The sequence below is a fragment of the Dicentrarchus labrax genome, unplaced genomic scaffold (genome assembly GCF_905237075.1).
Source record: "Dicentrarchus labrax unplaced genomic scaffold, dlabrax2021, whole genome shotgun sequence".
Classification (NCBI taxonomy): Eukaryota; Metazoa; Chordata; class Actinopteri; family Moronidae; genus Dicentrarchus; species Dicentrarchus labrax.
In genome coordinates this window covers 13,491,940-13,519,451 of record NW_026136715.1, presented here as the reverse complement: position 1 = coordinate 13,519,451, position 27,512 = coordinate 13,491,940, and the positions used below count along the sequence as shown (strand labels likewise).

At 40.9% G+C, this 27,512-nt stretch overlaps 5 protein-coding genes across 8 annotated transcripts in view; 1 reads left to right on the top strand and 4 right to left on the bottom strand.

Moving 5' to 3' along the window:
• The window catches only part of LOC127377893 (ERC protein 2-like), a 151,195-nt gene extending 147,216 nt beyond the window's left edge, over positions 1–3,979 (bottom strand). The window contains exons 1-2 of the mRNA XM_051426193.1: positions 3,750–3,979; positions 726–1,862 (exon numbers count right to left, since the gene is read on the bottom strand). Coding sequence (XP_051282153.1) covers positions 726–1,589 — 864 coding nt within the window. The 5' untranslated portion in view covers positions 1,590–1,862; positions 3,750–3,979. The remainder of the gene's footprint in view (positions 1–725; positions 1,863–3,749) is intronic.
• A 1,348-nt stretch (positions 3,980–5,327) lies between these two features.
• On the bottom strand, positions 5,328–9,649 carry tlr9 (toll-like receptor 9). The gene is made up of 3 exons (XM_051426199.1): positions 9,279–9,649; positions 6,055–9,012; positions 5,328–5,932 (listed from the first exon to the last, which is right to left on the bottom strand). The coding sequence occupies exons 1-3, from the start codon at positions 9,297–9,299 to the stop codon at positions 5,726–5,728; spliced, it is 3,186 nt and encodes a 1,061-aa protein (XP_051282159.1). The 5' UTR covers positions 9,300–9,649; the 3' UTR covers positions 5,328–5,725.
• A 94-nt stretch (positions 9,650–9,743) lies between these two features.
• On the bottom strand, positions 9,744–18,884 carry apeh (acylaminoacyl-peptide hydrolase). 4 transcript variants are annotated; one of them, XM_051426212.1, is made up of 23 exons: positions 18,763–18,884; positions 18,152–18,281; positions 17,939–18,065; positions 17,746–17,833; positions 17,459–17,534; positions 17,254–17,345; positions 16,558–16,632; positions 16,296–16,433; positions 16,098–16,189; positions 15,941–15,981; positions 15,483–15,604; positions 15,246–15,306; positions 15,057–15,154; positions 14,857–14,908; positions 14,606–14,694; positions 14,300–14,438; positions 13,242–13,325; positions 12,720–12,800; positions 11,761–11,849; positions 11,061–11,251; positions 10,678–10,780; positions 10,476–10,582; positions 9,744–10,368 (listed from the first exon to the last, which is right to left on the bottom strand). In XM_051426212.1, exons 1-23 carry the CDS (start codon positions 18,772–18,774, stop codon positions 10,263–10,265), a joined length of 2,193 nt encoding a protein of 730 aa, XP_051282172.1. In that variant the 5' UTR covers positions 18,775–18,884; the 3' UTR covers positions 9,744–10,262. The 4 variants fall into 4 exon arrangements, with proteins under 4 accessions (XP_051282172.1, XP_051282169.1, XP_051282171.1 ...); XM_051426209.1 differs by lacking the exon at positions 18,763–18,884 and having other exon boundaries at positions 9,744–10,156; positions 10,261–10,368; positions 18,152–18,535; XM_051426211.1 differs by lacking the exon at positions 18,763–18,884 and having other exon boundaries at positions 9,744–9,928; positions 10,261–10,368; positions 18,152–18,535.
• A 418-nt stretch (positions 18,885–19,302) lies between these two features.
• capza1b (capping actin protein of muscle Z-line subunit alpha 1b) lies at positions 19,303–24,458 on the top strand. The gene is made up of 10 exons (XM_051426267.1): positions 19,303–19,428; positions 21,017–21,080; positions 21,221–21,272; positions 21,503–21,566; positions 21,658–21,864; positions 21,963–22,042; positions 22,278–22,356; positions 22,459–22,530; positions 22,704–22,766; positions 22,918–24,458. Exons 1-10 carry the CDS (start codon positions 19,390–19,392, stop codon positions 23,056–23,058), a joined length of 861 nt encoding a protein of 286 aa, XP_051282227.1. The 5' UTR covers positions 19,303–19,389; the 3' UTR covers positions 23,059–24,458.
• A 120-nt stretch (positions 24,459–24,578) lies between these two features.
• The window catches only part of LOC127377909 (CTTNBP2 N-terminal-like protein), a 15,853-nt gene continuing 12,919 nt past the window's right edge, over positions 24,579–27,512 (bottom strand). Inside the window, exon 5 of the mRNA XM_051426223.1 lies at positions 24,579–27,146. Coding sequence (XP_051282183.1) covers positions 25,842–27,146 — 1,305 coding nt within the window. The 3' untranslated portion in view covers positions 24,579–25,841. The remainder of the gene's footprint in view (positions 27,147–27,512) is intronic.

Genomic DNA, 27,512 nt, shown 5'->3' with positions numbered 1-27,512 from the left:
ACTTCTCTGAACAGGATGAAATATATCTTATACAGACTTTCAGGTATTTTCCTCCAGGGAAACACCTATTTCTCCCCACCATACAACCACAGACACACAAGGAAGTGAAATGCCACACAGACAAATGGAGAAACAGAGGGCTGCCAAAATAAGAAACCAAAAGATATATAATGAAAGAGCAGCTATATAGTAGCTATGCAGTGAGACGGACAGATGGCTAATGCCTCAGACTGAGTGGGACAGACTCCAGGGAGAGGTGGCGTAGGACAGACTGGTCACCGTCCCTTCAGGAGTAGCTGTGAGCTTTTTTCGAATCTGGCTAACACTTAAGAATGGCCACCGCTATGGCACGTTCCCATGGAAACACAGACAGCACTGAGCCTGGCAAACATCTTTACAAATGAACTGCACAGAAGCATTTTTATGCAACCTTGAAGACAGGAACAAAAGGTATGACGTGAGAGGTACGATGTGCGGAGGAGATTGACGGGTCAACACAAAAAGTGTGACGTGTGAGCGGACAAATCAAAGAGTTTTTTTTCAAAATAAGATTTCCAACGTTTATGACTTGATGTTACAGTGACTTACTGTTGAATACTGAAGGTGTTGAGCATTTGATGCAATAAACAGGCAGTGGATGAAACCGCTTGTGTTTTGCTCAAAGACATTTAGGTGGAAATACTGCATTTTTTAAACAAGCTCTTTAATTTGTCACTTTTTCTCACCTGCAAATCCTCTTGGTTAGTCCTGTACTGGTCCTTCAGAACTGAGGTCCGCACACCCTCCTCCCGCCTAACCCCCTTGTCTTTTTTCACATCTGGGCTCCAGAAGTTGACATTGTTCACGCTGGGGCCCGTCCTTCCATCCCTCCCTTCATCTAGTTCTCTCCTCAGGTTGTCATTCTCTCTCTGCAGACCCCTCAGCTGAGCCTGGAGATCAAACGTGGAAACATCTCCTCGCCCAGTCGAATCCAGTGCCTGCGCATGTCTCCCAGACTGGCACCGGAGACTGGAAGTCCCAGCAGGTTGCGAGGTTTGGTCTCCATAGGGGTCCGACGGGTGATGCAGCCCATAGGAGGTGATGTTTGGGCTGCTGCCCATGGCTGTTGTCCGGTTAGTGTAGGAGGAGCGGCTGGTGCTCCTGCCTAGTGTCATGGTGCCTTTTGGATAACCACCAGAGGGTTCCAAGGAATCCCGCTCACTGGGGTACATTGTGCCTGAAGTGGCATAGGCCGCACTCAAAGACTGGATGTTTTCCATAGACAGGGTTTTACCCCCCGGCGCTGTTGCTGAGCCACGAGTTACTCCTTTGTCTGCTGCTGTACCAGGTTTGATCTTCGAACCTGGCCTTGACACCGACCCTTGACTAACAGCCGATTTAGTCGCTGGTGCAGGCACACCCCCTGACACAGAGCCTGGTTCTAGCCCTGAGCGGGAGCCTGGTGCTGAGCTTACGGCCTGTTTGCCTTTCCCCTGTTTGGGGGATCTGGAAAAGCGTGAATGAGATGTGTTGCCATCAGTGTGCCCACTACTCTTTGAGCCAGCAGACAGCTTGCTCTGCGAGGGCTTGGCTCTGATGTTTAAAGGCATTTTTTTATATGGCAAAAGTCAACTTCTGAGGGGAAACTGTTAAGGTCAGGAATATTTTCATGTCCCTCTACAGAACCAGGATGAATAACGAGTTTGAGAATAAAGGCCGCCTCTCGGCCTCTCAGTTTTTACCTGTCCATCCCTGATTGTTTAGGGCTTGAGGCTTTTTTAGTCCTATCAGAAGAAAGTGGCACTGACTGTTGGCTAGAGGGCTTCCAGACACACAGGGCAGGGGTCTTGTGGTTTCAGCTACAGTGTAGGACATAATGGATTCTAGACAGGTAAAAAGGAACAAACATTGAGAGGATTTTAATGTCATATTAAAAAGAAATAAACAAGCAGAATTACTACATGGTTCATAGGCTGGTTATCTACTATACTATATACTATTGTACAGTTTATACACAGTTTCATACTGAAGGGTTAGGGTTACTATGCTTTCAGCAATATACTGTAGACATGTTTTTCTCCAAAAACCTTTTCTCTTTACGATATTCAGAACTTATCAAATGTCAAATGCTGTGTAAACATAACATAATCTAAAATAGACAGAATTATGATTTCAATCAGAAACTATCTCAAAACCAATTTTATGTTCACTAACCAGCCCTACAGTTTATGGTAAAACTAAATAATTAAGATCTTTTAGACTTAAAAGACCAAATATCATAATGTGTTGCACTGAATAATCCAGAGAACCAGTTACAGGCAGACATTTAGTACTTCACAACTATATTCTTGATTTAGTGCAGTGGTTTAGAAGCCTGCTCTTGGGCTAGCTTTTTTTTCTTTTTTCTTTTTAATCTTTCCCTGCTCAGGTGTGGCTGATCAAAAGCTGAAAGGCACCAGCTCACCTCTGCCTCCGCTAATCAGATGTGTGCAGAGCTTTGGAGATGGGCAATGAGCAAGACTGTGGGTCCACAGCAGCAGGGCTGGGGACCACTGATGACCACCAGTTTTCTCACTATTACTACAGCACTCTGTAACGCTTTCTCCTCCTTATTTGTGGTTGTGAGAGTGACGAGATAAATGTCATTAGGTGTGTAGCATACTACAAGATTCTTCCCTCATGATGTATAAAACACCTCACACAGCCACAGTCACCGCAGTAGATGGTGAAGGAAGGAAAAAAAAAGGAGTGACCAGCTTGACAAATTCAGCACCATGGACAGCACTCAATCTGCCATTATAACACATGGACTCTAACGCCTGCTCAAGGCTAAAGGAAACAGGGACAAAATAATGTAATTGGCTATGGCCATGGCAGATTGCAAAGGGAATTGGAAGACCAGTCTGTATTATCTGCAATCCCTCTGGGGCACTTCCAAAGCTCATCGTTAGACTTTATCAGGGCTGAAGACATACCGGTACCTTAGGCTTCGAATAAAAATAGGCCCTTCGGAATTTAGGCTAAATCATAATTGGAAAGTACAGCATAATAAAACTGTGCCCATAATAGGATAAAATCACTATAGAAAATATTATACTATGTGTCTATACCATAAACAATATTCGGTAATTTGTTGTCTTTGAAGCAAATAGCTGTACAAAAAAAAATGTCCTCAGGAAATCAAAGTAAGCACAACCCAGTCCATGATGGACCAGATATTGGGGACTGTCTGTAAAGAGGAGGCAAATCCAAATCATAATCCCTCCTCTAATCCAAGAGGATTGGGTGCTGGGAGTCACTGCACAGGATGCAACTGAGAGATTGGTTAAATCTACTTGTCAGTCATAACATAGCTGTCAATCCCTTATCCATCATTGTTTGAGACAATGAATTTAGCCTATATATATGTGTGTGTGTGTGCCTGCAATGGAAGCACCAATCCCGGGAATACTTTTGACACAACAACTGTGCATTTATTTACCGTGAAAACTCAATGGCGATGAATCAAATTAAATCAAAAAGACTTTGAACTGTGTCTCACACAAACATGTTAGCTTGCTACTACTGACGCTTTGGCTACAGATACCAGACATCAATGGCATTAACATGGAAGTCTCACAACTGGCCGGCACGCTCCAAGTTTAGGCAGCTGTATGGCTACTTGTCAAACCACACTGACAAAGAAAGAAATATTGAATAATAAATTGTAACATAAAGTAACAAACAGGAAAACGCTTCACTTCCTACCGGCCTCAAACCTGTGCACTTACTTCTGAGTTGGTAGCCAGCTGTTGCCGAGAAGAGAAAACTCGAGTCACCACCCAAACGAACAATAGCGTGATTTTCATGATAACATTTGTCCATACGAGCCCCTCTCACACAGTTCAACATGCTGCCCACCTAACGAACAAACTATGAAGTTGACCGCATTGCATTTCCACGGGTGGCACGAGTAAAACGGTGGTTGGGCATGTGACTGACACAGCACCGGACACGGACGCCCGGACAACTCTACTACGACCACGGCATGGAGGATTAGTTTTTTTTTTTTTTTTTTTGCTCATATGCACACGGCTACATGAGTTCGAGCTAGTACCTTACATAATAATTAAGCTGCCACACAAACTGGAAGCACAGAGTTTCATTTGTTTAAATAATGTTGCCAAATGGTGCCACGAAACCCAGGTGTGCACGCGACGTGTTGGGTGCTCCAGCTTACCGGACAGGCACCTCTCCATCACCGCCACCGCGAAGTCCCGACCGAAACCTGTCCGACCTCGGCGCAGGCTCCATGATCTCATCGGCTCAGCTCTCTTATGACCTGTCCTGCCATCGGGTCCTCGTGGGCGCGCTCTCCCAAGCTGGCGCGTGCGCGACCTACGCGCGCGGCGTGATGGGGCAGCACGAACAGCAATGATTGGAGGTTTTCTTTTTTTCTTTTCATTTTTCATACACCTACATGAGAGTCAGTTGGGTTGGGCATGGCACTTGCAAGGTCTTAAACCCGAATTAAAAAAGATAAAAGATAAAATAAAAAATGAAGTAAATAAACTAATGGAATTGCATTCACACCAGACATAAAATACAAATACCCTGACAGTCATCACTCATGTAATCCCATGAAAGTGAGTTTATTTATTATATCAGATGTAGACAGTGGCGGACTCTGTCGGTTTGAGAGGCAGGGGTGGAAAAAGGAAGGACACCCTAGAGGGCAAGACACCTAACCTAAAATGACACCACGTGATTGAACTGTGGACCTGTTACTTATTTTAAGAAGTTTACTGCAGCTGCACAGTTAACTGTCCATTCAGTCAATGTAACTTGCCCAGAAAATGAGTAAGAATAGATATGTTTGTGTCAGAGGTTTCACTCTCAGAAATGATGTGGTACAGTTTGTCAGATGGAAAAAAATAATAATTTCGATACCAGCCCGCAGGCTAAAATAGGTGTGTCTGTGCAGGAGGTCTGGTTGTTGTATGAATATGTTTCATATGTTTTATACTTTCAATATTTCTTCTTGGCCAGCATCCTGCAGAATGACTTTAGTAAAGCTTCCTTGCTTTCTTATATGATATTAGCAAATTAGTCTAGCTGTTCCAAGTTTCCCTCTTCAACTTGAAACTGTTGAAGAGGAAACTGAGAAATAACAGGTGACTCTGCTTGCTTTAGGTGGCTGCAGCAGGTGAAGATGTTCGTCATGTGTAACCTGTAAGACACAATCATCAGTTTCATTTCCTCAAGTTACAAAAAGAGAAGTGAAAATGTGAAATTGGGGATGGGGGTGTCTTTTGTACAGGCACGCTACAGTACTCTTGTGTAATACTTATGAAATCAAGCTACTCGAGTGAAATCAAGTGAAGTTTATTTGTATAGTCAAACATCAGTGCATGTCTATGTACAATGTAGAGTGACTCAGTTTACTTTGCAGCCCACAATAGAGACATGTCCCTATGCAGCATGAGCTCTCTGAAGACAAGCATTAATTCACTAAAAAGAATGAAAAAAACAGACACAGGAATGGAAATTTAAAGAATCAACACCAAATTCCATCAGATAAAATAGAACACAATCAGAACAAAAAAGGAAAATATTCACAAAAAATTGTAGTCACATCAAACATCATTATGCATGTAACACCATTAAGGGTAGGGTAGGTTTGGCAAAATTAGGTAATGTGAAGATAGCAAAATTCTTAATTACAAGGACTTCTTTCACCAAAGTGCTATCAGCCGTTAAGAGGTCGTCATAAAAAACTTTCACTCATGTTGTTGTCATAAAACTTGAGGTTATCTGACGACAATGCCATTCTCACTTGGTTCCAGAAAAGGGGCTGAGCCATTGGGTTTCTTGGCCAGGACAGGACAGACTTTCTGCACAACCTTTTCCTCAGCTGAAGGTACTTCAGTTTGGGAAACATCTCGTCCAACAGAACCAGCACAGCTGCATCCACCTTGTTTGGGTAAAATTTAGAGATCATTTAGTGTTGTGAAACCATGGCAACGACACAGAAAGGGTAAGATTCACACCCACAAAATCCACATGAAACTATATAAAAAAGTTACTTTTACTGACCTTCTCATCCAGAAGGCGCTGCTGAACCATGAAGAAAGCCTGGCGGATCACACCATTCACTGTCTCACTACCAGTTGCACCACTGGACAGCACAAACACTGTCTTCACACTGTTGTACACAGCATTATGTAGATTTTCAATACATGAAAGCCCAGGAATCCAGTCCCTCTCTTCCAAACAGAGACAAAACCTCCTGTGACCAGAGTTCTCAAGATTGTCAGTTAACTCATTGTAGACCCAATCCCTCACAGCTTGGTTCTCTGTGTCAAACACCACAAAAGCATCGTAGTGTTGACGGGAATCACTACCAGCCAGCACGGAGTAGCCCTTATGTCCTGCCCAAAGTACCTGTAAGCAATACCACAGATCCCAGCCATAGAGATGCTTCAGTAGGGGCAGAACAGTGAACATCACAACCAAAAAGGAACAGATGAGGGAGGCTAAGCTACCATATATATCCTGGCAGGAACGCTGGTCCATAGACAGTATACTGTTGCCCTGTTGGGACTCTGGGTATTCACAGTGTACATGTGTGGTGAGATAAGGAATCTCTACCGGAGTAGTACGCAAGAAGTCGGCAAACCAAGATGTATCGCAGTCACATTTAAAGGGGTTGGCATGCAGGGTGAGTTTCTGAAGAGCACTACCATTTTGAAAAGGGGTAGGGAGAAACTGATGGTTCAACTCTTTGATCTGATTGTGGCTGAGGTACAAATATTGCAAGTATTTTGCTTTACTAAAGAAATCCACAGGAATAGAACTAATGCGATTGTGACTGAGGTCCAAAAGAGAAAAATAGGCTCCAAACTCTATGACTTTATGAGGCAAATAAGTGAGTACGTTTTGACTGAGGTCCAGGTGAGTTAAATTGCTGAGTGCTGAGATGTTTTGCCATGGGAAATAGTACAGCTGATTACTGCTGATTCTGAGGGTCTTAATACTTCCTGGGAGGTTACACAGCAGTTCTGGTGTGATCGACCTCAGTTCGTTGTTAGAGATGTCCAGGTAGGTGAGGTTTGTCAGGTTTTGGAAGAAATGAGTGTACTTGTTGTTGTCCCACATAATGTCCAGGCGATTTCCGTAGAAGTAGAGGTACTTCAAAGAGCTGCTGATCAACCTTTGATCTATTCGCATCCCAATGCCGTTGTTAGCCAGACTGAGGACTTCCAAGTTAGTCAGATTTTGAATGAACTCTAAACGATGGCCCATGCCCCTCATTTTGAAGTGAAAGTCATTGTTACTAACATCTAAAAGCTTAAGAGTTGTTTTAAGCTCACTGAAAGCATTGTTATAGTAAAAATCAAGTCTATTGTATGATAAATTAAGAAAAACTAAATGTTTCATGCCATCGAACAGCCCTTTCTGCAATGCCTGACTCATGTAATTGAAGGAAAGGTCTAAACAAACAGCATTTTCCATGCCAACAAACACCTCTTTTTTAAGAGACAGAATGTCATTTTGAGACAAGTCCAATGTCAGGTTATGGTGGCAGAATTTTTTCCATAGCGATGATGGAAATTGTGGCAGGTCATCTTCCAATATTTCCTGCCTGTTTAACTGGTCAGATTTCCAAATGTCACTTGTCACAGGTGTGACTTCTCTATCTATTAACATAAGGGGTAGCGGAACATTATGTGAATACATGTTCGGTTGCTGACAGCTTCCCTGTGCCACAACCTCTGATGATGGACTCAAACAGCATGGAAGGAAATTAAGCATGTTTTGGGAGAGGTCAACATTGATGAGAGATGGTAACTGTTTCAGAGCTTTCAAGTTACAAGTATTGATGAAGTTCATTCGAAGTTCTAGTTTTTTTAGGTTTTGAAGTTTGGACAGAACATTAAAACTCTCGTCTGGAAGCATGTGGAAAAAGTTACCACTCAGAAGAAGATATTGTAGACCAGATATATTGCCAATATGTGGGGAGAGGATCAGTTTCTTAAATGTCTTCAGCGGTTCATAGTTATAGATAAGGCTAATCCAAGTGAGGCCCTTCAGCTCTGCAAAGAAGGTGCCATTACGTATAGCATATGCCAGGAGGTTGTCAGAGAGGTCCAATCTCTGTAAATTCTTCAAAGGTCGGAAAAGACCCTCTGGAAATGTTTTCAGAGAGTTCCCTCTCAAGCTTAAGAAGGTGATGGAGCTGTTCTCAACATAGAATGACTTTGGATGTAGGAGTAGAGGGAGATTTTGTGGGCAAGGAAAGCAGGGCCTGGCTGCATGGTCACAACGCTGACAATTCCACTCCAAATTCAAAAATTTCAATTTAGTAAGATTGGCAAATGCTCCTTCCAAAACCTCTGTGATTGTGTTCTCTCTTAAATCCAGGCTCTCCAGTGAGGGTGGCAACCCTTTAGGGATAGCTGTCAAATTATTATACCCCAACGTAAGATTTTTGAGTTTAGGGAGCTCTCTGAAAACCTTCTCACTGATATTAACAGACTGGTTGCAAGGGTTTGCATAAAAACAGTTCTTGGAGAGGAAGAGCTCTTCGAGATGAGGAGTTTTTAGAGGGTAGATAATGGTGAAGATGCAATTATTCTGTAGATCAAGAACCTTCAGGCTTTCTGGTAACCAGGGAATAGAGGTGAGGCTGTTTCCTGACAGGTACAAAAATTGAAGCTTCAATAGCCCCTTGAAGGCATAATATCGGATCTTCATCTTGCATGAGCGGTTTTCCAAAGTGCTCTGGTGATCTGGCGGACAATTCCCCATCATTTTCAGAGTCTTAAGATTTGGGAGACCTGATAAAGTATTTAGCTCCACTTGCTGTATCTTAGTCTGACTTAAATTAAGTGTTACTACAGTAGTAGACTTGATGTAGACACGCTTGAGTGGTCTCTGGTGGCAGTCCACTGCGGTGTTATTCTGATCCGTGTCACATGGGAAGAACTTAGTATTTATGGTCCTCACTAATGGAATAACCTGACAAAGGATGAGGATAATTTCCAGGATAGCCTGAAAAAAATAAACTCTATTTCAGTTTTTTGTTCATGGTTCAGATGTAGTCTATCAAGCATTATTTGGCACATGTTCAATATCACCCAATACATACATACTTTCTGCTAAAGCAGCAACAAGCTGCTAAAGAAATCACTTTGGCTTTTTAATGACTTTTCAATCAACAATTTCTGGTCTTACAATGTAATAATAGAGTAGGCACATCATTTTCTTAAAGTGAAATGTACATTTTTGATGGCAGAATAAAACATCATCTTACTTACCATAGTGGGTAAAACATGCATCTTAAAATTCACATCGAACGCCAGCTGAAGCAATCGTTAAATCCAGGTCAGGAGAGGAGAGACTATCTCAGGTATCTAAAAGTCTGTGCAGTGACACTGGACCAATTTATGCAGAAGTGAAAGCATGAGGCCACATGCAAATCATAATGTGACCAAAGTCAAATTCATGAGAATCATGAGCAGTAGATACCTTAAATACCTTTTTTTTTTTTTTTTTTTTACAAAAAGTATTGTCTATGAGTGAGTTACTAGTTACTTCTGACCAAAAGAAATTAGAAGTGTTGGAACGTTGGAGGACTTACTTAATTCACAAGTTTTAAAGAAAATATATGAGGAAGTAATATAAAGGAAGTAATATTTCCATGTCACCACCTGTGTCAAAAATCCCTTTCAAACCAAACAAAAGGTATCCATATGTATTCAAAGGTTGTCCAACACTGGCAGTATTTTCACAATGGCTTTTATTAAGTGCACTGTATCATGAAATTCATGAAATCAAAACTATGGATTTTTTTTAAAAAAACAGTTACAATGAGCAGAGAAAAGACTGATTAAGACACTAATTGTTAATATCACCTCAAAGACAACTAGCATACTGAAAAGCCCTTCATTTTCTGTGAATGTAGAGACTGCAAAAGAAAAAAAGAAAACATGTCTGATTAATCAAAACTGCATCAAAACTGCTTTAATTTAGCATTGTGTTAAAACTATTATCTCCCCATCCACTTATTGGAGGAAGTCATAGTGGCAATCATCATAGCCACAGATAGATTACAAATAAAGTACAGTTATACAAAGTGTGTTCTGGTTGGAGAGCACTTTCAATGCTTTGGCTTTGGACTGGACCTCACATCGCACTGGAAGAAGGAACAGAATATCCTTTTCACACACACAGTAGTGTCCTGCTATCTTTTCCTGGCAGCAATAACAGCATGCTGCCATGTATTTATCTGATATTTACCATCACTGACACAAGTGTTGAATTATCCACAGAGCAATGTTCATAAAGCCATCAGACTCAGCATCCACCTTGGACAGAGAGTGATTGTTTCCTGGGTACCACAGCAACCTAAACAACACACATCAGAGCATCAGTGAGTGAACAAGAAAAGCCCTGTTGTGCAACGCATGTCTGACATAACCAATAAAAACATGTTACTCAGGCAAACTGCTTACCGGACAGGGACTTGCTTTGCTTTAAGAGCTCTGTAATATTCAATTCCTTGCTTGTTAGGCACACGCTTGTCATCCTCCCCTAAGGTAAGCAATACTGGTGTCTGTACCTAGATGAGAGATCAACTAAGGTTACTACATTGTGTAAAAACACCAATGAAGTCACGTAAACACAATCAAGAGCCGTACAGACAAATACACATACCTCTGTGACATGCTTAATGGGGGACTTGTTAAGCATTTGCTCCCAAACAGCAGGGTCAGGTAGACAGTCTGTACTGTAGTCGTAGCCAGCCTCAACCATGCACCTGCAAAAATCATAGTTAAACATCAACAGGATGAGAAACGCTTTTGAAGTCTTTTGTTCCTGCAGTGTTTGTGTGCATTATTGAACACTTCCTTCCCTGACAGTGAGGCAAACACATGCCCTTTATCCCACTCGCTCGCTTAAAGCTGTCAGAGTGGAATATCAGGGGTACAAATGATAAAACAACAAAAAGGTTTAGTGGTTGTGCACAACTGACACAGTCATAAAATGAGTAAAGGAATTGTGGGAAAGAGTGTGGGAATGTGCATGCCAAGACGTACCAGTCCGGGATGTCAGTGCTGCCAATCATGGAGGCCAAATTGATGACTGGGTTACGAGCCACGCAGGCCTTGTAGAACCCTGGGTACTGGCCAATCAGATGACAGGCCAGGAAACCACCGTGTGAGCCCCCAGAAACTGCCACCTTCTTTGCGTCGAACTCGACACCTTTCAGAACACTTTCAACAGCAAACTGGTGAGAACAACATGGAGAAATTGTGAGACAACATTTGTGGTGGTGATGAGAGAAAGCAGCACTCTACTGAAGAAAAGAAAGAAAATTCACTAAAACTGTTGTTATGAGCCATGACTTAATCAGAAACTATGGCAACAGCAACCTCAGCTATATATAGAAACCAGTTAAATTAAGTATTAATAAAGATACTTTCATAGACTTGGAAAAACTCAATAATCATTGTTTTGAAGGTGCAGTGTGTAACATTTAGGAGGATCTATTGGCAGAAATGGAATATCATATTCATAGGTATGTTTTCATTAGTGTTTAATAATCCGAATGTACAAATTGTTATGTCTCTGTTACCTTAGAATGACGTGTTTATATTTACAGAAGCTTTGGGTTGCCTTCCATGAAGTCTGCCATGTTGAACTGCCATGTTTCTACAGTAGCCCAGAAGGGACTACTAAATCCTACACACTGGACATTTAAAAAGTTTGTCAATTTTATTTATTTTTTATTCTCACTTGTACATCCTTGACATCCTGGGAGCCTACATTGCCAGGTAATGAGAGGATATTGTCCTGGCCGTACCCTAGAGAGCCACGATAGTTCACTGAGAAGAAAAAAAAAAAACATGCATTAGTGCTAGATATTATGATGTATTCTTACACAAATTCTTTAAAGCCAACAGGACTCTGGACATGATCAAAGCGAGCTTTAGTGTTTTTCCACCAAATTAAGTCTGATACCGGACACGCCCACTTTGGTTCCCAAGGAAAACCTGTAGTTTTTTTGGGTACAGTTGGGAACCAACTGTTCCAGTTCTAAACCAATTTATTTTTGGTCTAAATGCTCTGAACAGTTCAAAACTAGGTGCGTGACCCTTGATGCAGCTGGTTCCCTGTTGGTGGAAAAGACCTACTTGAGACCAGGTCACAGGTTCAAAAACTGGGCCAAGAAAAGTGAACCATTCAGGCTTCAGTGACTACAACCTTGACCACGGTTCAACAGACTCGTAGACTCGCATATACTGAGCAGCTATAACTTCCCCTATGAAACAAAACTGAAGAGCATAAACTAAAGAACCTTAAAGCAAAAAGAAAAACTACTGGTAATAAAAATGCATTATTTAATTCTTACTCCACAGTTGAAATTGCACATCCTCAGGCCATAGAACACAGGTCAAATTTTATAAGAGGCTATGCTAACAGTTAAGCTCTAAGTTATTAACTATACATTAGATGGAATAGTTTAGTACTGAAAGTAAGCATAGAGCAGTGGCTAAGGAAATGTATACACACTTTTACTAGTCTGGGAGCCGAGCAAAGTAACTGATCCAAGCCTCAAACTATCTTCTGTCTGCAAGAAGACAGGATGTGAACCTTGCTCATCTGCTTTCATACCTAATGTACAATTGTATCAATGATCAACCTCTGAGCAGGTGTCACACATGAAAGCATTTCACATTAACATATGAACTCACCCAGTAATATAGCAAAGCCCATCCTGCACAGCACAGACGCGGACAGAAGCCATTCAGCTACAATCACTGAGTGGGGACCCCCTAAGTGAAAGAAGCAAGTTATGTAAAATATAGACTGAGTTTGTATTAAATGTTATCTGTGTCTTTATGTGCTCAGTCCTGTGAGCCGTAAGTGCCTCATATGATATAGTATGTTGAATTAAAACACGTTAATGTCAATTCTTGATTTTGAGAATATGAAACTTTTTGCAACTTTGGCACTATCGTCATAGCAACCACTGTTGGCAATGCCAATCTAATCTGTAGCAGCGACTCTTGACTCAGCAGAAACAAATCCCAACACAGATCCACAGACTCAATCCTAAAAATAAATTCAACATGGATTAACCTCACATTTCTTACTTCTGAATGTTTTTGGGGGTAAAACATTAAGTCAATACTGTATAATAATGAATGATCACACTAACACTACTTAAATGTCCATTTGTTTGCACACAACATAACCATATGAGAATAACCCACCATGAGGAGTGACAATAAGAGGCAGCTTCACTCCATCCTTAACCTCCTTTGGTTTGATCAGCAGAGCTTCAAAATCAAGGCCAGCTAGAATATAGAAAAACATTTTAGTTTTAAGATTAAGCTCACATACCTTGTTCTTCAGGTGTCCTAATACAGACAGCTAAATCTTTTCAACCTTCCATAAACTTGGGGACATTTTGGATTTGGACACTGGGATTTTTATGTAACATGTGTTTCTTGTAATGAAAATAATACAGTGTAATACAGAAAATAGGTGGAACAAACATATACAATCATGAAGCACCTTATAGTAGTACCATACGATACCATCACATAGTAAATGGAGCTTTGAAAGGAATCAAGCTGGAGCCATCATAAATCAGAGATTCCCAGATCTATACAAGATACTTGTTGTCTCTTATAGATCTGGGAATCTCTGATTTATGACTCAAGCCTGATCCCATTCAAAGGCCCCTTTACTGTTGGATGAAACGGTAACCGGTATAGCTGCCATTTGTATGCCTTGCAGTACTTGAAAACTACATTTTCCAAGAGATGGAGCTTCTGCCACCACGGTGAAAACCGGTCTTTTGGATACTGCCAATGATTAGGGCTGATTATTTGTACCTTCCTGTCCATTGGTGTGTTTTGCTCTGAAAAAGGTTAAAAAAAAAAAGTGCATCTGGAGGAGGAGCGAGGAGTTCTTCTTACCTTACTTCTTACCAATTTATTAGATAAATCTGTATAAACAAATGTAATCAAATTTGATGAATTTGCAATAAATCTTATCTTTTATACCATATAAATATTCACTTTTTGTTGACTGTATATCATTTATTTTACAGCTGTAGATAGTTGTGGCATTGTACTGGCCAGGAGTGTACGTAGAGGTGTTTCTGACATTTTCTATACCCTTAATAAATGTGAAACAAAATGGAGAGTGAACAAAACAAACTGCAGACTACTTGGTTTAAACAGGAACAGATGACGTATTTTAGCTTCTTCTGCTAGGACACCTGTCTAGATACTATTAAAACAAAGATTTTATTTATACTTACGATATTGACTGTTGTCTTGCTCTGGGGGAGGAGTGAAAGTCAAGATCTGCCAATCGATATCTGGCAACGTCTGGGAGTCTTCCAAAGTAACCCAGACCACTTCTTCTTGAGAATCCCTGGCTGGAAGGAAACCCACCCTCTGGACAGAAATGACATTGCAATAGATGACATAAGTTCTCCATTATATTAAGTTTTTTTAGTAAAACTCTTTTGTAAAGGGTACAAAAATTCCATTTATGCAACAGCATTAGTATATACTTTATATTAAATACTCCAACTACAACTTAAAGAAAACACTGATCCTACCAGACTTGGAGGGCAGTTTGGAGAGGAGCAGCTGACCACCATCAGATCTCTCTCAATGTTCAACAGACACCAGTTACCAACATCAGACTCTACAGACAAACAAAGAACATCATTAGACTCAGGTTTAAATAAACACATTCAAGCAATCCCACAACACTGATGCGGTGAGCAAATTAGCTATTAGAGACTGTCAACACCAAGCATCCGTGAACAAGACTGTATTGACCTGAGCAATGCTTATAATTACTCACTTGAAGTCAGAGAGGTGATGCTCCCAGTGCTTATATCCACCATCAATAGGTCCTACAAGAGAGACAATACAAACTTTATTCAGAAAAAAAATAATTAAAATATTCTCAGTCTAAATATTTCCAAAATGTAAATTTATGAGCAAGCTTTATTGTCCAATTGTTGTCATTACAACAAGTAATTTCCCAGGAGCTGACAGTACCTTGCGGCTGCGCTGAGGACAAGCAACAATAACACGCTGACTGTCAGCTGACCAGCACTGAGGGGACAACTGGGAGCTGTAGATACCAGTAAAGCCATCTGCAAAGTCACACAAAACACACAGAACACAACTACGTTTGATATACACTGACAAAAAGGTGCATTGTTGTGACCACCAAGTATTCCTTACCCTCTCCAGGTCGCTTCACCACATCCACCACTACTGAGGTCTTCTTAGTATACCAGTCATACTAGAAATAAAATATGCAATGATGGAGGGAAGCATATGAAAACAAATTATTAACTCATAAATTTATTTCTGTCTAATGTCTATAACCCCAAGATGGTGCATTGGGTAAAGAAACAAAAAATATTTTCAGGTAGTACAGTGCAATTCGTAAAGAAGGGAAAGTCCATCCTGTCTTACCATACAGAGCTTACTGCACTGCATGTGTGGTCCATAGACAGAACACTCCAGGTAGACAATCCGACACTGGTCTGGGCTCAGCCTGGGGGAGCACACTGCACTGGTGCCTGATGACAGCTGCTCTGAGGGCCACAAACAAATACAATACACATAAACATCTGCAAAAGTAACAATAATATATCAATCAGTGTGAAATGGTCAACTTGGATACAAAAGGTGAATTCTTATTAAAAATAAATAAAGAATAAATATATCAAGGATCACAGTTGTTGTCGTGCCTCAATTGTCATGCACATTTAGTCATGTTGTCTACAGTGCTCAACACAAAAGTTAAACAAGGACAATTAGATAATTTTATAACATAATAGCTCAGAGGAGATTACTATGTGCACGGCTTGGTGTGAAAGGTCGCCTGTGCACTACAGATTTAAATAACAAGAAGACAGAACTTCGCTTACCACATTTCCCACCCATGAGATCCACATAGAACAAAGATGACCTGACAGAGAAAAGGGAACAACCGGCAGTATTAGCCTATGGGCCTTACTAAGGAAATTTCTCATAGGTCAGCTTTAATTTTTCTCTTTGATGAGAGAAGAATGAATCAGTAATCACCTCCTGTTCGGACAGTACTTTAGTCCAAGTCTGAAAGGCTCATGCCACCAGCCTACAAACACCACACCTGTGTCACCAGGTGCCCAGAATGCCTGCAGAGACAGAGACAGAGTAACAGAAAGACAAACAGAGAGCAACAGCAAGAGCACACTGGAAGTGCAAATAAACATGCACCACTGCACAAACTGCTGTGCCGACCTGTCCAGGCGAAATATTTTCAGGCACTCCCTCCAACACAGAGACGCTGCCACCCTCGATGTCCAAAACACAGAGCACTGGACAGCTCTTACTGACTAGTGCCTCTCCCCAGTCCTCGTGGAAGACAAACTGCTCCCCCTGCAGGGATAAAAAAGCAAAAATATTACAGCTTAAGTTAGAGTGGAATGTTATCCAAGATTGTTGATAAAAAACTTTAAATAGTGATAATGTTTTGTATTTCAAAAATAATAATTGCATTCACTTTTACAGCCTCCTTTTTCTCCACTCTCATGGTCTCCTCCTCGTCCCCAATAGAAGACAACTCTGGTGACTCAGTCTAAAAACAGAAAATGAGAAACAATAATGAATTATTAGTAACTAGTCTGACCTTTTTATTACACTAAGCGTATCAACCTATGGTAAATGGTGAATCAACACTAAATCTCATACAGTATCAGGAAGAAAACTATCTTCTCTGCTCTTATGACCACACCCAATCAATGTTGTCATGGTATTTTGCTTTTGAACAGGGAAGGAAAATACCTGGGGAGCATTGAAAAGCCTTTGGAGAATGCAATTCTATTATGATTGAGCAATAAGCTTCCTTTCAATGGTATGCAACAACTTTTGGGATATATTTAGTCTGGTTTTGTGAGCGTGTTTGAAATGTAAATCTGCTGAAGCCATCAATCGACCACCAAGGTAATTTGGTATCATCCAGTGTGTATTTAAAGATTGAAGACTTTTAATTTGTTAAAGAGAACCAATGAATAGCTAGCAATTAGTGCCAGCCACTTAACGCTGTGCTATGTTCTGGTCAGTATTGAATACAACCCTAGCAATGACATCAGGGAGAATTAACATGCTTGACATTTCTAACCTAGAGAGAGCAGTGCAGCATTTCTCTGCCCGATGTAATTCAGTGCTGATTAACCCTCAAATAGTTTTGCTGACAAACCTGGAAAAAGGATTCTGCCTTAGGTCTCTTCCTTTCTGCCAAATACAGGAGATGGGTCTCAGAGTGGGACCAAACCAAGCAGCCAAACTGCTCTGTGGATACAAAACAGAGTGTGATTAACACATGGACTTGCACATGTAAAGACAAAGTTTCAAAGACATTAGTAAACAAAAACAAATGCTCATTTCAAGTGCAGATGACTCACCATCTTCATAGACTTTGCCATGCTTCTGTAGGGCTGTCAGATTGATGCTCTTCATCTTGATGTTTTTAGTCCAGATCTAAAAGGGCACGTAGAGGTCAGGAGAGGAGAGAAGTCAAAGAGAGAGGGTTTAAAGTCAATTCTAAGTCACATGAGGTTTTAAAGACAGGCTACCTGCGGAAAATGTAGCACACAGGGGGGCAAAAGAAACAGTAAAGCAGAACAAAGACATTTATCAGGGTGGGCGAGGAGCTGAATGCTGAGTGTTAGCCAGACAGGCAGCCACGCACCTCAAGGAACTGTTTGTCCTCTCCTTTGATTGTGCACTCTCTGACAACAGCCTTCATTTCACCCGAAGGGGAATCCTTACTTAGCAACCTGACAGGAGAAACATATTGATGATGAGACAGTGTTTTCTCAGGGTTAGGTTTACGAGAACATCTACAAGCTTGCTCCAGATAAAATTACAAAATGTTTACATACTCTCCTTTGATCTCAGTGCAATTCCCTGAGGCTCCAGAGTAGACCACCGACTTGTCATCGTGGAATACAATGTACTGTCGGCAAAACTTGACATTCTCATTTCTCTCCAGATCACGCTGGCTCCATTCTGCAAAAGAAAGTTAACACAATGCTATCAATATCAATGATTATACACACACATCTGAAGATCTTAGCACGTCATAGAATAACTACCTGTGTAGATGTTGCTGTATTTGCCTCCATACTGAGAGGTGACAACAGGTCCCAAATCTGCTCTGCTTAAAGAAGGAAAGAGGCTGAGTTCCCTGTAGAGCCTGGCAATTTCCCCGGGGTTGGTCATCACCTGACAACACGTAGCAGAATAACTTATAATACGTCTCAGTGATACAAACTGTTTAACAGCGAACAATGCCCTCTTCATTCCCAGCTACGAAGCTAGCCGGCCATACATAAGTTTGTAGAGTTAACACAGTTTACCACCAAAAGCAGGAGTCAAGTTTATAAAGCATTAGCCGTTATGCAAACAAACCAAGCGATTGCTTTTGTGATAAACAAAGCAACCAAGTGAACAAGCTAGTTCGTTTCGCTCCAGCGTCGACCAGGAACTTCCTGCGGCAGCTGACAGCAAACAACCGAACCAGCGTCTGTCTGCTAGCTTGACTTGGAAGCTGGCTAACATTAATTGAGTTATTACCAAAAAAATAAATAACAGCGTAATTAACTCCAGTTATACATTTGAGCCTTAGGTTTATTTATTTAGGGTATTTTATTTGTTCAGAAGCAAAAAATAAGTTAACGTTAGCTGAGTCTAAGGTTAATCATACCTGTGACTCCATGACAGGGACGGTGTGTGTCGCTAGTCTGCAAATATGAAGCCGTTGAAATCACAATGGAGAGAACGCTCCAGAGGAAAGCGACACAAAATCAAACGTCACGGCAGCTTCCTGTTGCAACTTAAAAAAATAAAATAAGATCCACGATGAACACTTCCTGAGTGAAGCGAAAAATGGCATTTGGGAATTAATTAATGATCGGAATGAGTAACTGCAATTTCATAGTAATCTACAACTCGTGCCAGACAACTTGGAACATTGTCCACCAAATACAAGAGTTTATTCACGGCAGTAACGTATGCCTATGCTTTTATTTTGTAGGCATATCACCTCTACAATACTCAACAGGAAGCAGTAGACAATAAAATAACTGTGCTCTTAACGCCCTCTTGCGTTGTAAACCATAGTCTTTGGGCCATTTAACATTGTGACCATGCAAAGTCATTGATTTCAGTGTGTTGCATTCTTATCCAAAGCACGATAATATTTATATTTTGACGAGTCAATGTTTAAAATCACTTTGTATGTTATTATTCATTCAGTTTCTTATGTGTGAATGACACCCGCCGCACTGTTACTGTCAGTCAGCTGGGGTAGGTGGGGTCACAAAGAGCCAAGATGGCTGACTTTGAGGAGCCGCTGTCAGATGATGAGAAGGTTTGGATACTATTTATTCCTTTGCTTTACGCCAATTTCTATTATTTATAGAGACCTAACCGTGTTATATGTTCGCACGACTTAACGGTTAAACGGTGGTACGAGAATGCCAGTTTTTGGTCACGTATTGAAATGATAAACTTGTGTTTTTAAGCTACCACTCGCTAACTAGCCAATGCTAGTTGAAGAACACAGTTGGCTAGCGCTGGAATCAAACGCCAATAGAGGGGTTTAACCACTGGACGCTTGGACTGAAAACTTTTTGGTAGTTGTGCCTAGATTAGTGGAAATAGAAGCGCCGACACCAATTTACATTTCCTGCAATGTCCACACCAGTCTGTAATAATTAACGCTACAGTGTTGGGGCGACGTATTCCTCTCATATAACGGTAGCTAACATTAGCGGCTAACGTTACTTTGCTGTGGATTTCTGGGTCAAACAGATTCAGTTGCAGCTCAAATACTTGTTAGCCCCACATGGCTTGGGATCGGTATATGGGTGCCTACAAATTAGATGGAGCCTGATAGTGACACCCCCGCAATACCAGTGGCAGCTGGACACATTAAGTTACCAGTAGGAGGCACAGCTTTTATTATTGTGAATGACATACAGTAGTATTTATGATACGGACGAGAGCTGAAATGTACGTGCACCTTACAAGAAAATTATCTGAACATCAACAGGGTGGTTTCAAAGCTAGAAACAAGAGTAGCGACATTCTCTTGATGAGATCGAGAGATTTGAGATTAAAGGTCTGTTGACGGTCAACCTGAAAACTGAGGGCAAGATGATGGCATGATTTTATAGAGACATGACACATACTCGACAAGTCGTTTCTAATTCAGTTTCCATTCTGTATTCTGTATGCTTGAGATGCCTTGATGTTTATCCCACTGCCCTCCAAATATGGCAAAACTATGACAATTATACTCTCTGAACTTTCTAATTATTTTGATTTGTTGTTGTATTGTTGACTGACTTTGTTTTGTAATTGAGAGCTATAGTCCTTCCTAGTTCAAGTATAACAGATCTCTCATTGCTACTGAAATGCATCTTAGTATGTTAATATGGTATAGCCACAACTAGATGCCACTTACTAATAAAATGGGTAGCCACTGTTTTGCTTATTGAATAGTGAAAATCATGTTAATTACAGGTTAATATTACTTTGTGGTAGGGTCAAAACATGTTTTTGTAATTATTTTGACAGATATTGTAATTGCGATATGACTCACGATTAGTGTGGGAATTATCATTTTTGCAACTCAAATTGAACTTTCATTTAGAAAAACTATAAAAATCATAATGATAAAACATTTTGTGGGGTCTTTATCAAACAGACACGTTTTCTTAAATCTGGAGAAGAAGATTTGACATCACCACACTAATACAGTACTTCATTATAATGCTCTTTTGTCACACAATTTCAGGTTCTGTGATTTGCATTATGCACTTGGCCATGTTGTGATTTTGTGCAGATAAATTGTGCAGCCCTGATTTGTGGTGTCTCTCTTTGTATTGATTTTGCAGCAAGTCACATTATCATGATCGCTGAATTGACTGGTTGCATTTCATTTGCTTTTTTAGGTCCGCATAGCCGCAAACTTTGTGACTCATGCCCCTCCGGGAGAGTTCAATGAGGTCTTCAATGGTAAGAAGTAGCTGACTGTGACAAGATACCTATGATAATAATACTGTATTGAATCTAATATAATTCGCCTCTGATATTGATATTTTATTAATTGTCATAGAAGAGTGCTATGCAAACAGTGGTTTATTTTGTCTTGGTAGATGTGCGGCTTCTTCTCAACAATGACAACCTCCTCAGGGAGGGGGCGTCACAGTAAGTAACACTCAATTAAGACACAATGTCATAAATTCAAATACTCATAATGTACACAGTTAAAAAAGAACAGAGTCTCCATATGGTGGTATATTTGCAAATTGTGGTGTATTATATTAGGCACATAAGCATAGTAAGCCAGTGTTTTGGTCAGTAGAAGACAATAATTGAAAGCACATTGGTGTCATATTACAAATGCCTGTACCTTTGTGCCCATTCTATTTGTCCAGCTCCTTTGCCCAGTACAACATGGATCAGTTTACTCCTGCCAAACTAGAGGGCTATGATGAGCCGGTATGTTTTGTCCTTAAGTCTTTATTATTAATTCCAGAAGAGCAAGTGTCAAAGCAAGACTTTTTAAATCTTCCCTCTCCCTTCTCTATAGGTCTTGATCACAGAGCATGGTGACTTGGGTCAGGGACGTTTCCTGGACCCCCGCAACCGTTTGTCGTTCCGCTTCGACCACCTAAGAAAAGAGGTCAGTGACGTACAGCCATATGAAGGAGAGATGGCCCTGAGAAGCTGGAGAGATGCCTGTGATACTTCCCTTAGTGCCTATGTCAAAGAGCACTACCCTACTGGAGTCTCCACGGTAAGGCGCACAAAGAATTGTGACCAAATAGTAACCTAAGAAATAAAGACTACATTTTACCCATAACCATACTTACCCATACCATCTGTTTGTTGCAGGTATATGGGAAAACAGTTGATGGTCAGCAAACAATCATAGCCTGCATTGAGGGACATCAGTTTCAACCCAAAAACTTCTGGTATAGTGACCTCCCTGCAAACAGCTGTTTAAAAGCATATCTGAATATGTGTTTATGTAATAGAATATGTTGCTAATTTTTATAACATTACATAAATGTTATAAATGAACTGATTTATGTATGTTTTTTTATTTGTGGTGAAAGGGAAATAAGTTGTCTCCCTCAGTTTATATTAAGTTTCCTGATTCTGCTGTCTGATTTTAATCTAGTGCTTCTCTTCATTTCTCTAATACAGGAATGGTCGCTGTAGGTCAGAGTGGAAGCTTACCATTGGTCAGTCCACTGCTCAGGTGGTGGGAGTGTTGAAAATCCAGGTGAATTGAATTAAGTGTACTCATCTGCATAAATAATTAATAAGTCAAGGAGAAATATTTTTTTAGAAAGTCCTTGCTAATGAGTTTCCACTCTGTCTCCAGGTGCACTATTATGAAGATGGGAATGTGCAGCTGGTTAGCCATAAGGAGGTAGAAGAGTCAATACCAGTGACTGTAAGTAAAAGGGTTATCAACAAGCACTAAAACAGTCTTTCAGCAGTGATTTAACAATATGTTAGTTAGATAGTATAAGACTGGTTGCGTCAGTTCCAGGTATATACAGAGGAAGTCAACCATCTCTGTTGGTAGGACAAAGGGCGATGATTATATGTGTGTTTTTGAAACAGAATGAAAGCCAGACAGCCAAGGAATTTGTTGACATCATAGAGAATGCAGAAAATGACTACCAGGTAAGCTACCTTCTTAATGATTACACCTGTTTTTATGTCTAAAATTAAAGGTGTTATATCATTGAAAACATACATAAAGAAACTATATGAAAAAAGGAAATGTTTAAATATTTTACTTGATATTTGTTTCCCTCTGCTTTTTTGCCCTCAGACTGCTATCAGTGAAAACTACCAGACCATGTCTGACACCACCTTTAAGGCCCTTCGTCGCCAGCTGCCTGTCACACGCACTAAGATTGACTGGAATAAGATCCTAAGTTACAAAATTGGCAAGGAGATGCAGAATGCCTAGTGGAAGGTCAGGGACTGACCAGTGAGACACAAGCTCCACTGGGCCCACAACCCACCTATACACCGCAAGGACTAACCAAAGCAAAACTATATCAGTATGGGGCAAGGTATTAATATTTAAAAAGAAAAAAAAAAAAAGGAATAACTGAAAGATTTGCAGACTGTTAGGCACAGATATACGTCTGCTGTAAGGTTGCGGTTATGGAGATAATCATGGTAGAAAATGGTTACTTCCGGATGTGTGTTTTGAAAGAGTTGTGTTGAGTCAGTGTGCAGGGCTGTGCTCAGGACTGCTACATTAAAGAAGTAAATCTTCCTTTGGCTCTAAGGATTCACAGGCCTCTGTAGATTCAGGTTTTAGAAGTTACAATATTTCCTTTTTTTAGTCAAACTGATGCAGAACTCTGACCATCTCACAGTAAAGATCTCAGCACACGGGGAAAAGAACCAAGGCAGCTGATGAGAAAAATAAAGCACACATATCGGGGGTTTGGTTTTGGACAGGAAAATATGAATTTTGTAAAAGTTTTGGTTTCATTGTGGTCATATATGCTGGAATTGAAAGTCTTGTGCGTCTGTAAAATCGTGACATTGACAGGAAAATGAATAGCAGTCATCTGACATTTTAACTGGTACCAAGCTTATAGTATTGCTGCACTGACAACACAGTTTTACATTGCCAATGAAATTGACAGTGTTTCTATCTGTTGTTAACATTTAGGAGTAGCACAATCCTCAGCATAGCTCTGTCCCTGCACTGTAGACATTTATATGCTTGTCGGTGTCTGTCAGGGCTGAGGGAATGTTTACTTGTTTTCTGTTGTGCTCCACTGATGTACATGTTTCCACCCATGCAAGCTATGATGACTGAAATAAGATAAAGCAACTTCTATGCTGCTGCATCTATAATGCATTCTCTTTTCTCTTACTTTGGCAACACCACCTCCATTGCTGTACAGCTTTTCCTTTGTGAAAGGAAAACATACTCATATTTACCAAGATTTATTTGCCAAAATCTCTTTCCTATGGTAAAGAACTCCATCCTCCCAACCATGTATGCAAATTTCTATTTTAATACGCTGGTTTTTGTTGGAGTCCTAGAATATTTGCACTCCTAACTGTAACAAACTGTTTGTGTATTGGTCAATGCCAAGTTAACGCAAAGCAGTTGCCATGTAAGGCAAGATCATATACTGTATACATTACATGACTTCTGTAAGGCCACATCATACTGTATGTGTTACATGACTTCTATGTAGGCTGACTCTGGATCAGTTACTAGTTAGCTATACTATGTGCAGTGTTCAACCCTCACACTATACTACAACTGTGTGCCGATCAGTTATAAAGTTCAAGACTGTACTGCCCCATTCTGTGGAACAAATAAATGGATTGAACATCTTGGCTAGATTGTTATTTTCCTTTTAATGCTGTCGCACACAAATTCTTGTACATCACAGTAATCAAGATTCAGAAGATTTCCAGCTAAAATTGTTTTAATAGAAAAGCTTAGACACACAGTAAACTTTAAGGCATGGGCAATTTATTTAAAAGAGCACTAGATGTTGCAGGTGTTCATGATATGCATATTTACTAGAGACAGCTGAGGGAACATTGCCCCTCACAGACAAATGGTGTATAAATCTATCCATTTAAATTGATTGGTTGAAATAATTATTTAAAATCAATTGTTGGTCTTAAAGCCAGAAAACATAAAAAAAAAACATAAACCTAAATGAAACATCTGATGTGTAGCACTGTTAGGACAAGACAAGTACATTATTTGATAGATACTATAGAAACAACTGTTACAGTAGCAAGACGCAAACCTTCACTCCTCATTGACGGAATATCCCAAAGGGTTATCACATATTCATGATACGTAGTCCTTCTTGGTTTGGGTGAAGCAGAAATGAACCTTCCCTGAACAAAACATCAGAAATTCTAGACATAAAGTATGAGTACAGTAATGTAGTACAAAATGTGCTCTCCCTTTTCAAGATAAGATTCAGTGTATTCATAACAAGTGGAATAGAAAAAGCAGGACATGTATGTCATGTTGTTCATTCATAGAGAATCAACTATGAATCCTTTCAAATATTTACAGTATCATAGTGTTTTCATGGGCCATCTCCACAGGAACTGCATAAGAATTCACTAGAAAAACATTTAAAAACCTACTCACTAGTGTGAATGTGATAGCTACACGTTTGCTATACCCTACATCCATATATGTTAGCCCTTCTACTTGCTATACAGTTTTGCTTCAGACTAAAGTCATCTTTTTTTATTCTAAAAGGACTGGCAATTTGAGCATTAAAGGACAAGAAAAGAATGTTGTACTTTGAAATCTCGGTAACATTTCATTCTTCATAACCAAACATGGACTTTAGCTCGGTCTCTTTGTTGTTTCTAAACACCCTTAATAAGGGGCTAAAGAGGAAAATAACTGAGATAAATATTTTCATTCTATTCAAACTTATAAAAATTCTACAGAAAGGTATAAAGACTGGAACATTCATAGAAATATTAAATCAAATAAAATAATATACTATATTTTATTTCAAATAGCTCTTTTCCGATTGTTTCTCAGGTTGTGGTATAGAGGTAGGGGTGTGACAAACTCTTAAATGCATCTGTCTGAACCATCCCAGCTTTAAAGCGTCTATACTACTGATAATGAGTGCTATGAAGAGGGTTTAAGGGCTGGCAAAGATGAATATTACAGTAACTCTTGATTTCGGCCCCACTCGGCTCAGGGGGTTAGTTTGTATGGTCTGGCCGTTAGCTGCTAGAAGATAGAACCAAGTCTGGCTCCTTGGCTCCCTCCTGCCCACTGCTGCCGTGTCCACAGTTTCCTGTCAGCTCTGGGAAGAGGCTGGTTCGAGCAGAGTGACTTGGGGAGCCTGGAGTTGGACTCATGCCTGGCTTCTTGGGAGGGATGGGAGGCGGATGGGTCCTCTCTGAACGAGGAGTGAGGGGCGAGCGGATGCCCGGAGACAGAGGCCCTGAAGAAGGTGACCTCCCCCCTGGAGGAGATGCTGCTACATTGCGGTAGTCTGTACCAAATGGAGAGCTGCTGATCGGTGCCAGCTTGACGCCAGCCTGCTGGCTGGTAAAGCGGGACAGCACCTGAGTGACAGTGTTGCGAGCCAGCTGCTTAGCTGTGCTGTGCTCTGGTGGGGGAGGGATGGAGCAGGTGGTGGGGGAGAGGTCCCTGGGGGAGAGAGGGCCGCTGTGCTGCTGCTGCTCCAGCTCAGCCTGGCTCTGGAACTTGTGTCTGGCGGCCTGGAATCGCTGGTTGACTCCAGCCTGGTAGGAGGACTGATGGAAGCCTGGGCTGCCCAGACGTTTGGCAAGAACGGGGGAGGAAATGGGGGAAGAGGAGAGGGAAGAGGAGGCTGTACTAGAGGGAGAGTGAGGATGAGGGTGAGGATGAGGGTGAAGAGGGGAATGCAAAAGTGCTCCTGCCCCATTCTCTACCACGCCTCCATTTTCTGCTCCTCTTCCTTCCTGTGCCGATTCGGTCTCTTTATGAGCGTGATAGCCGTTGACCTTTGACACTGAGGCAGATTTAGGAGTGGCAGTTACCTTTCCATCCGGCTCAGTCTGAACAGAAGTGGACACCAGTAACATCTTGGAAAGTGACTCTTTCACCTCTGTCATATCTTCCTTTACCTCTTCTTTACATCCTCCAGCTTCAGCCAACCTCTTCCTCAGCTCCTCCAGCTGTCTCTCAAGCTCCCTACTCCTCTCCTCCTCTTTGCTGATCCTGGATTTCATCTGCTCTCGCTCCGTGTCAAACTCGGCCAGTTGCCTCTCAGACACGGCCTCTAGCTGGGATGCCCTGCTCCTCTCATCTTCAAGAACCCCCCGGAGCTTCTCCAGGGCACCGGTCTCCTCCTGGAGCAAGGTGCGAAGTTGGAAGACCTTATGAGCCTCCTCCTGCGCCAGGTTGCTGGCTTTCTGGAGCTCCATAGACAGAGTTGAGGAGAGCTGCTGCTGCTGGGACAGTGACTCTTCCACCTGGCTCACTGCCTGTGTTTGTTCCTTCTCCAACTTCCGTACTGTTGCACGCTCCACTTCCAACTAGAAAGAGAGGGAGAGAAATACTGGAGTCAAGGCAAGGCAGCTTTTCCACTTTTGACCACAAGGAGGCAAAAGAACACTGCTTTGTTGCATTAGATCCAACACAGGATGAGAAACCTGCTTCTTTTTTGAAAATACACTTGTTGTTGTACAACTGTCTTCAAAGAAGGAGTTTTCAGTATAAAACATTTGGAAATGTATTTTGCACCAAACCCATTACAACTGTATACTATAAACTGTGTTTTTTATAAATGTTCAAATTGAACTTATTTCTGATTATTTCAGGTCTACTGATAATGTTTTACATTTTTCCATTATTTGCCAATAACAGCCATTATACTGGCTCTACTGACTTTACAATTCCAT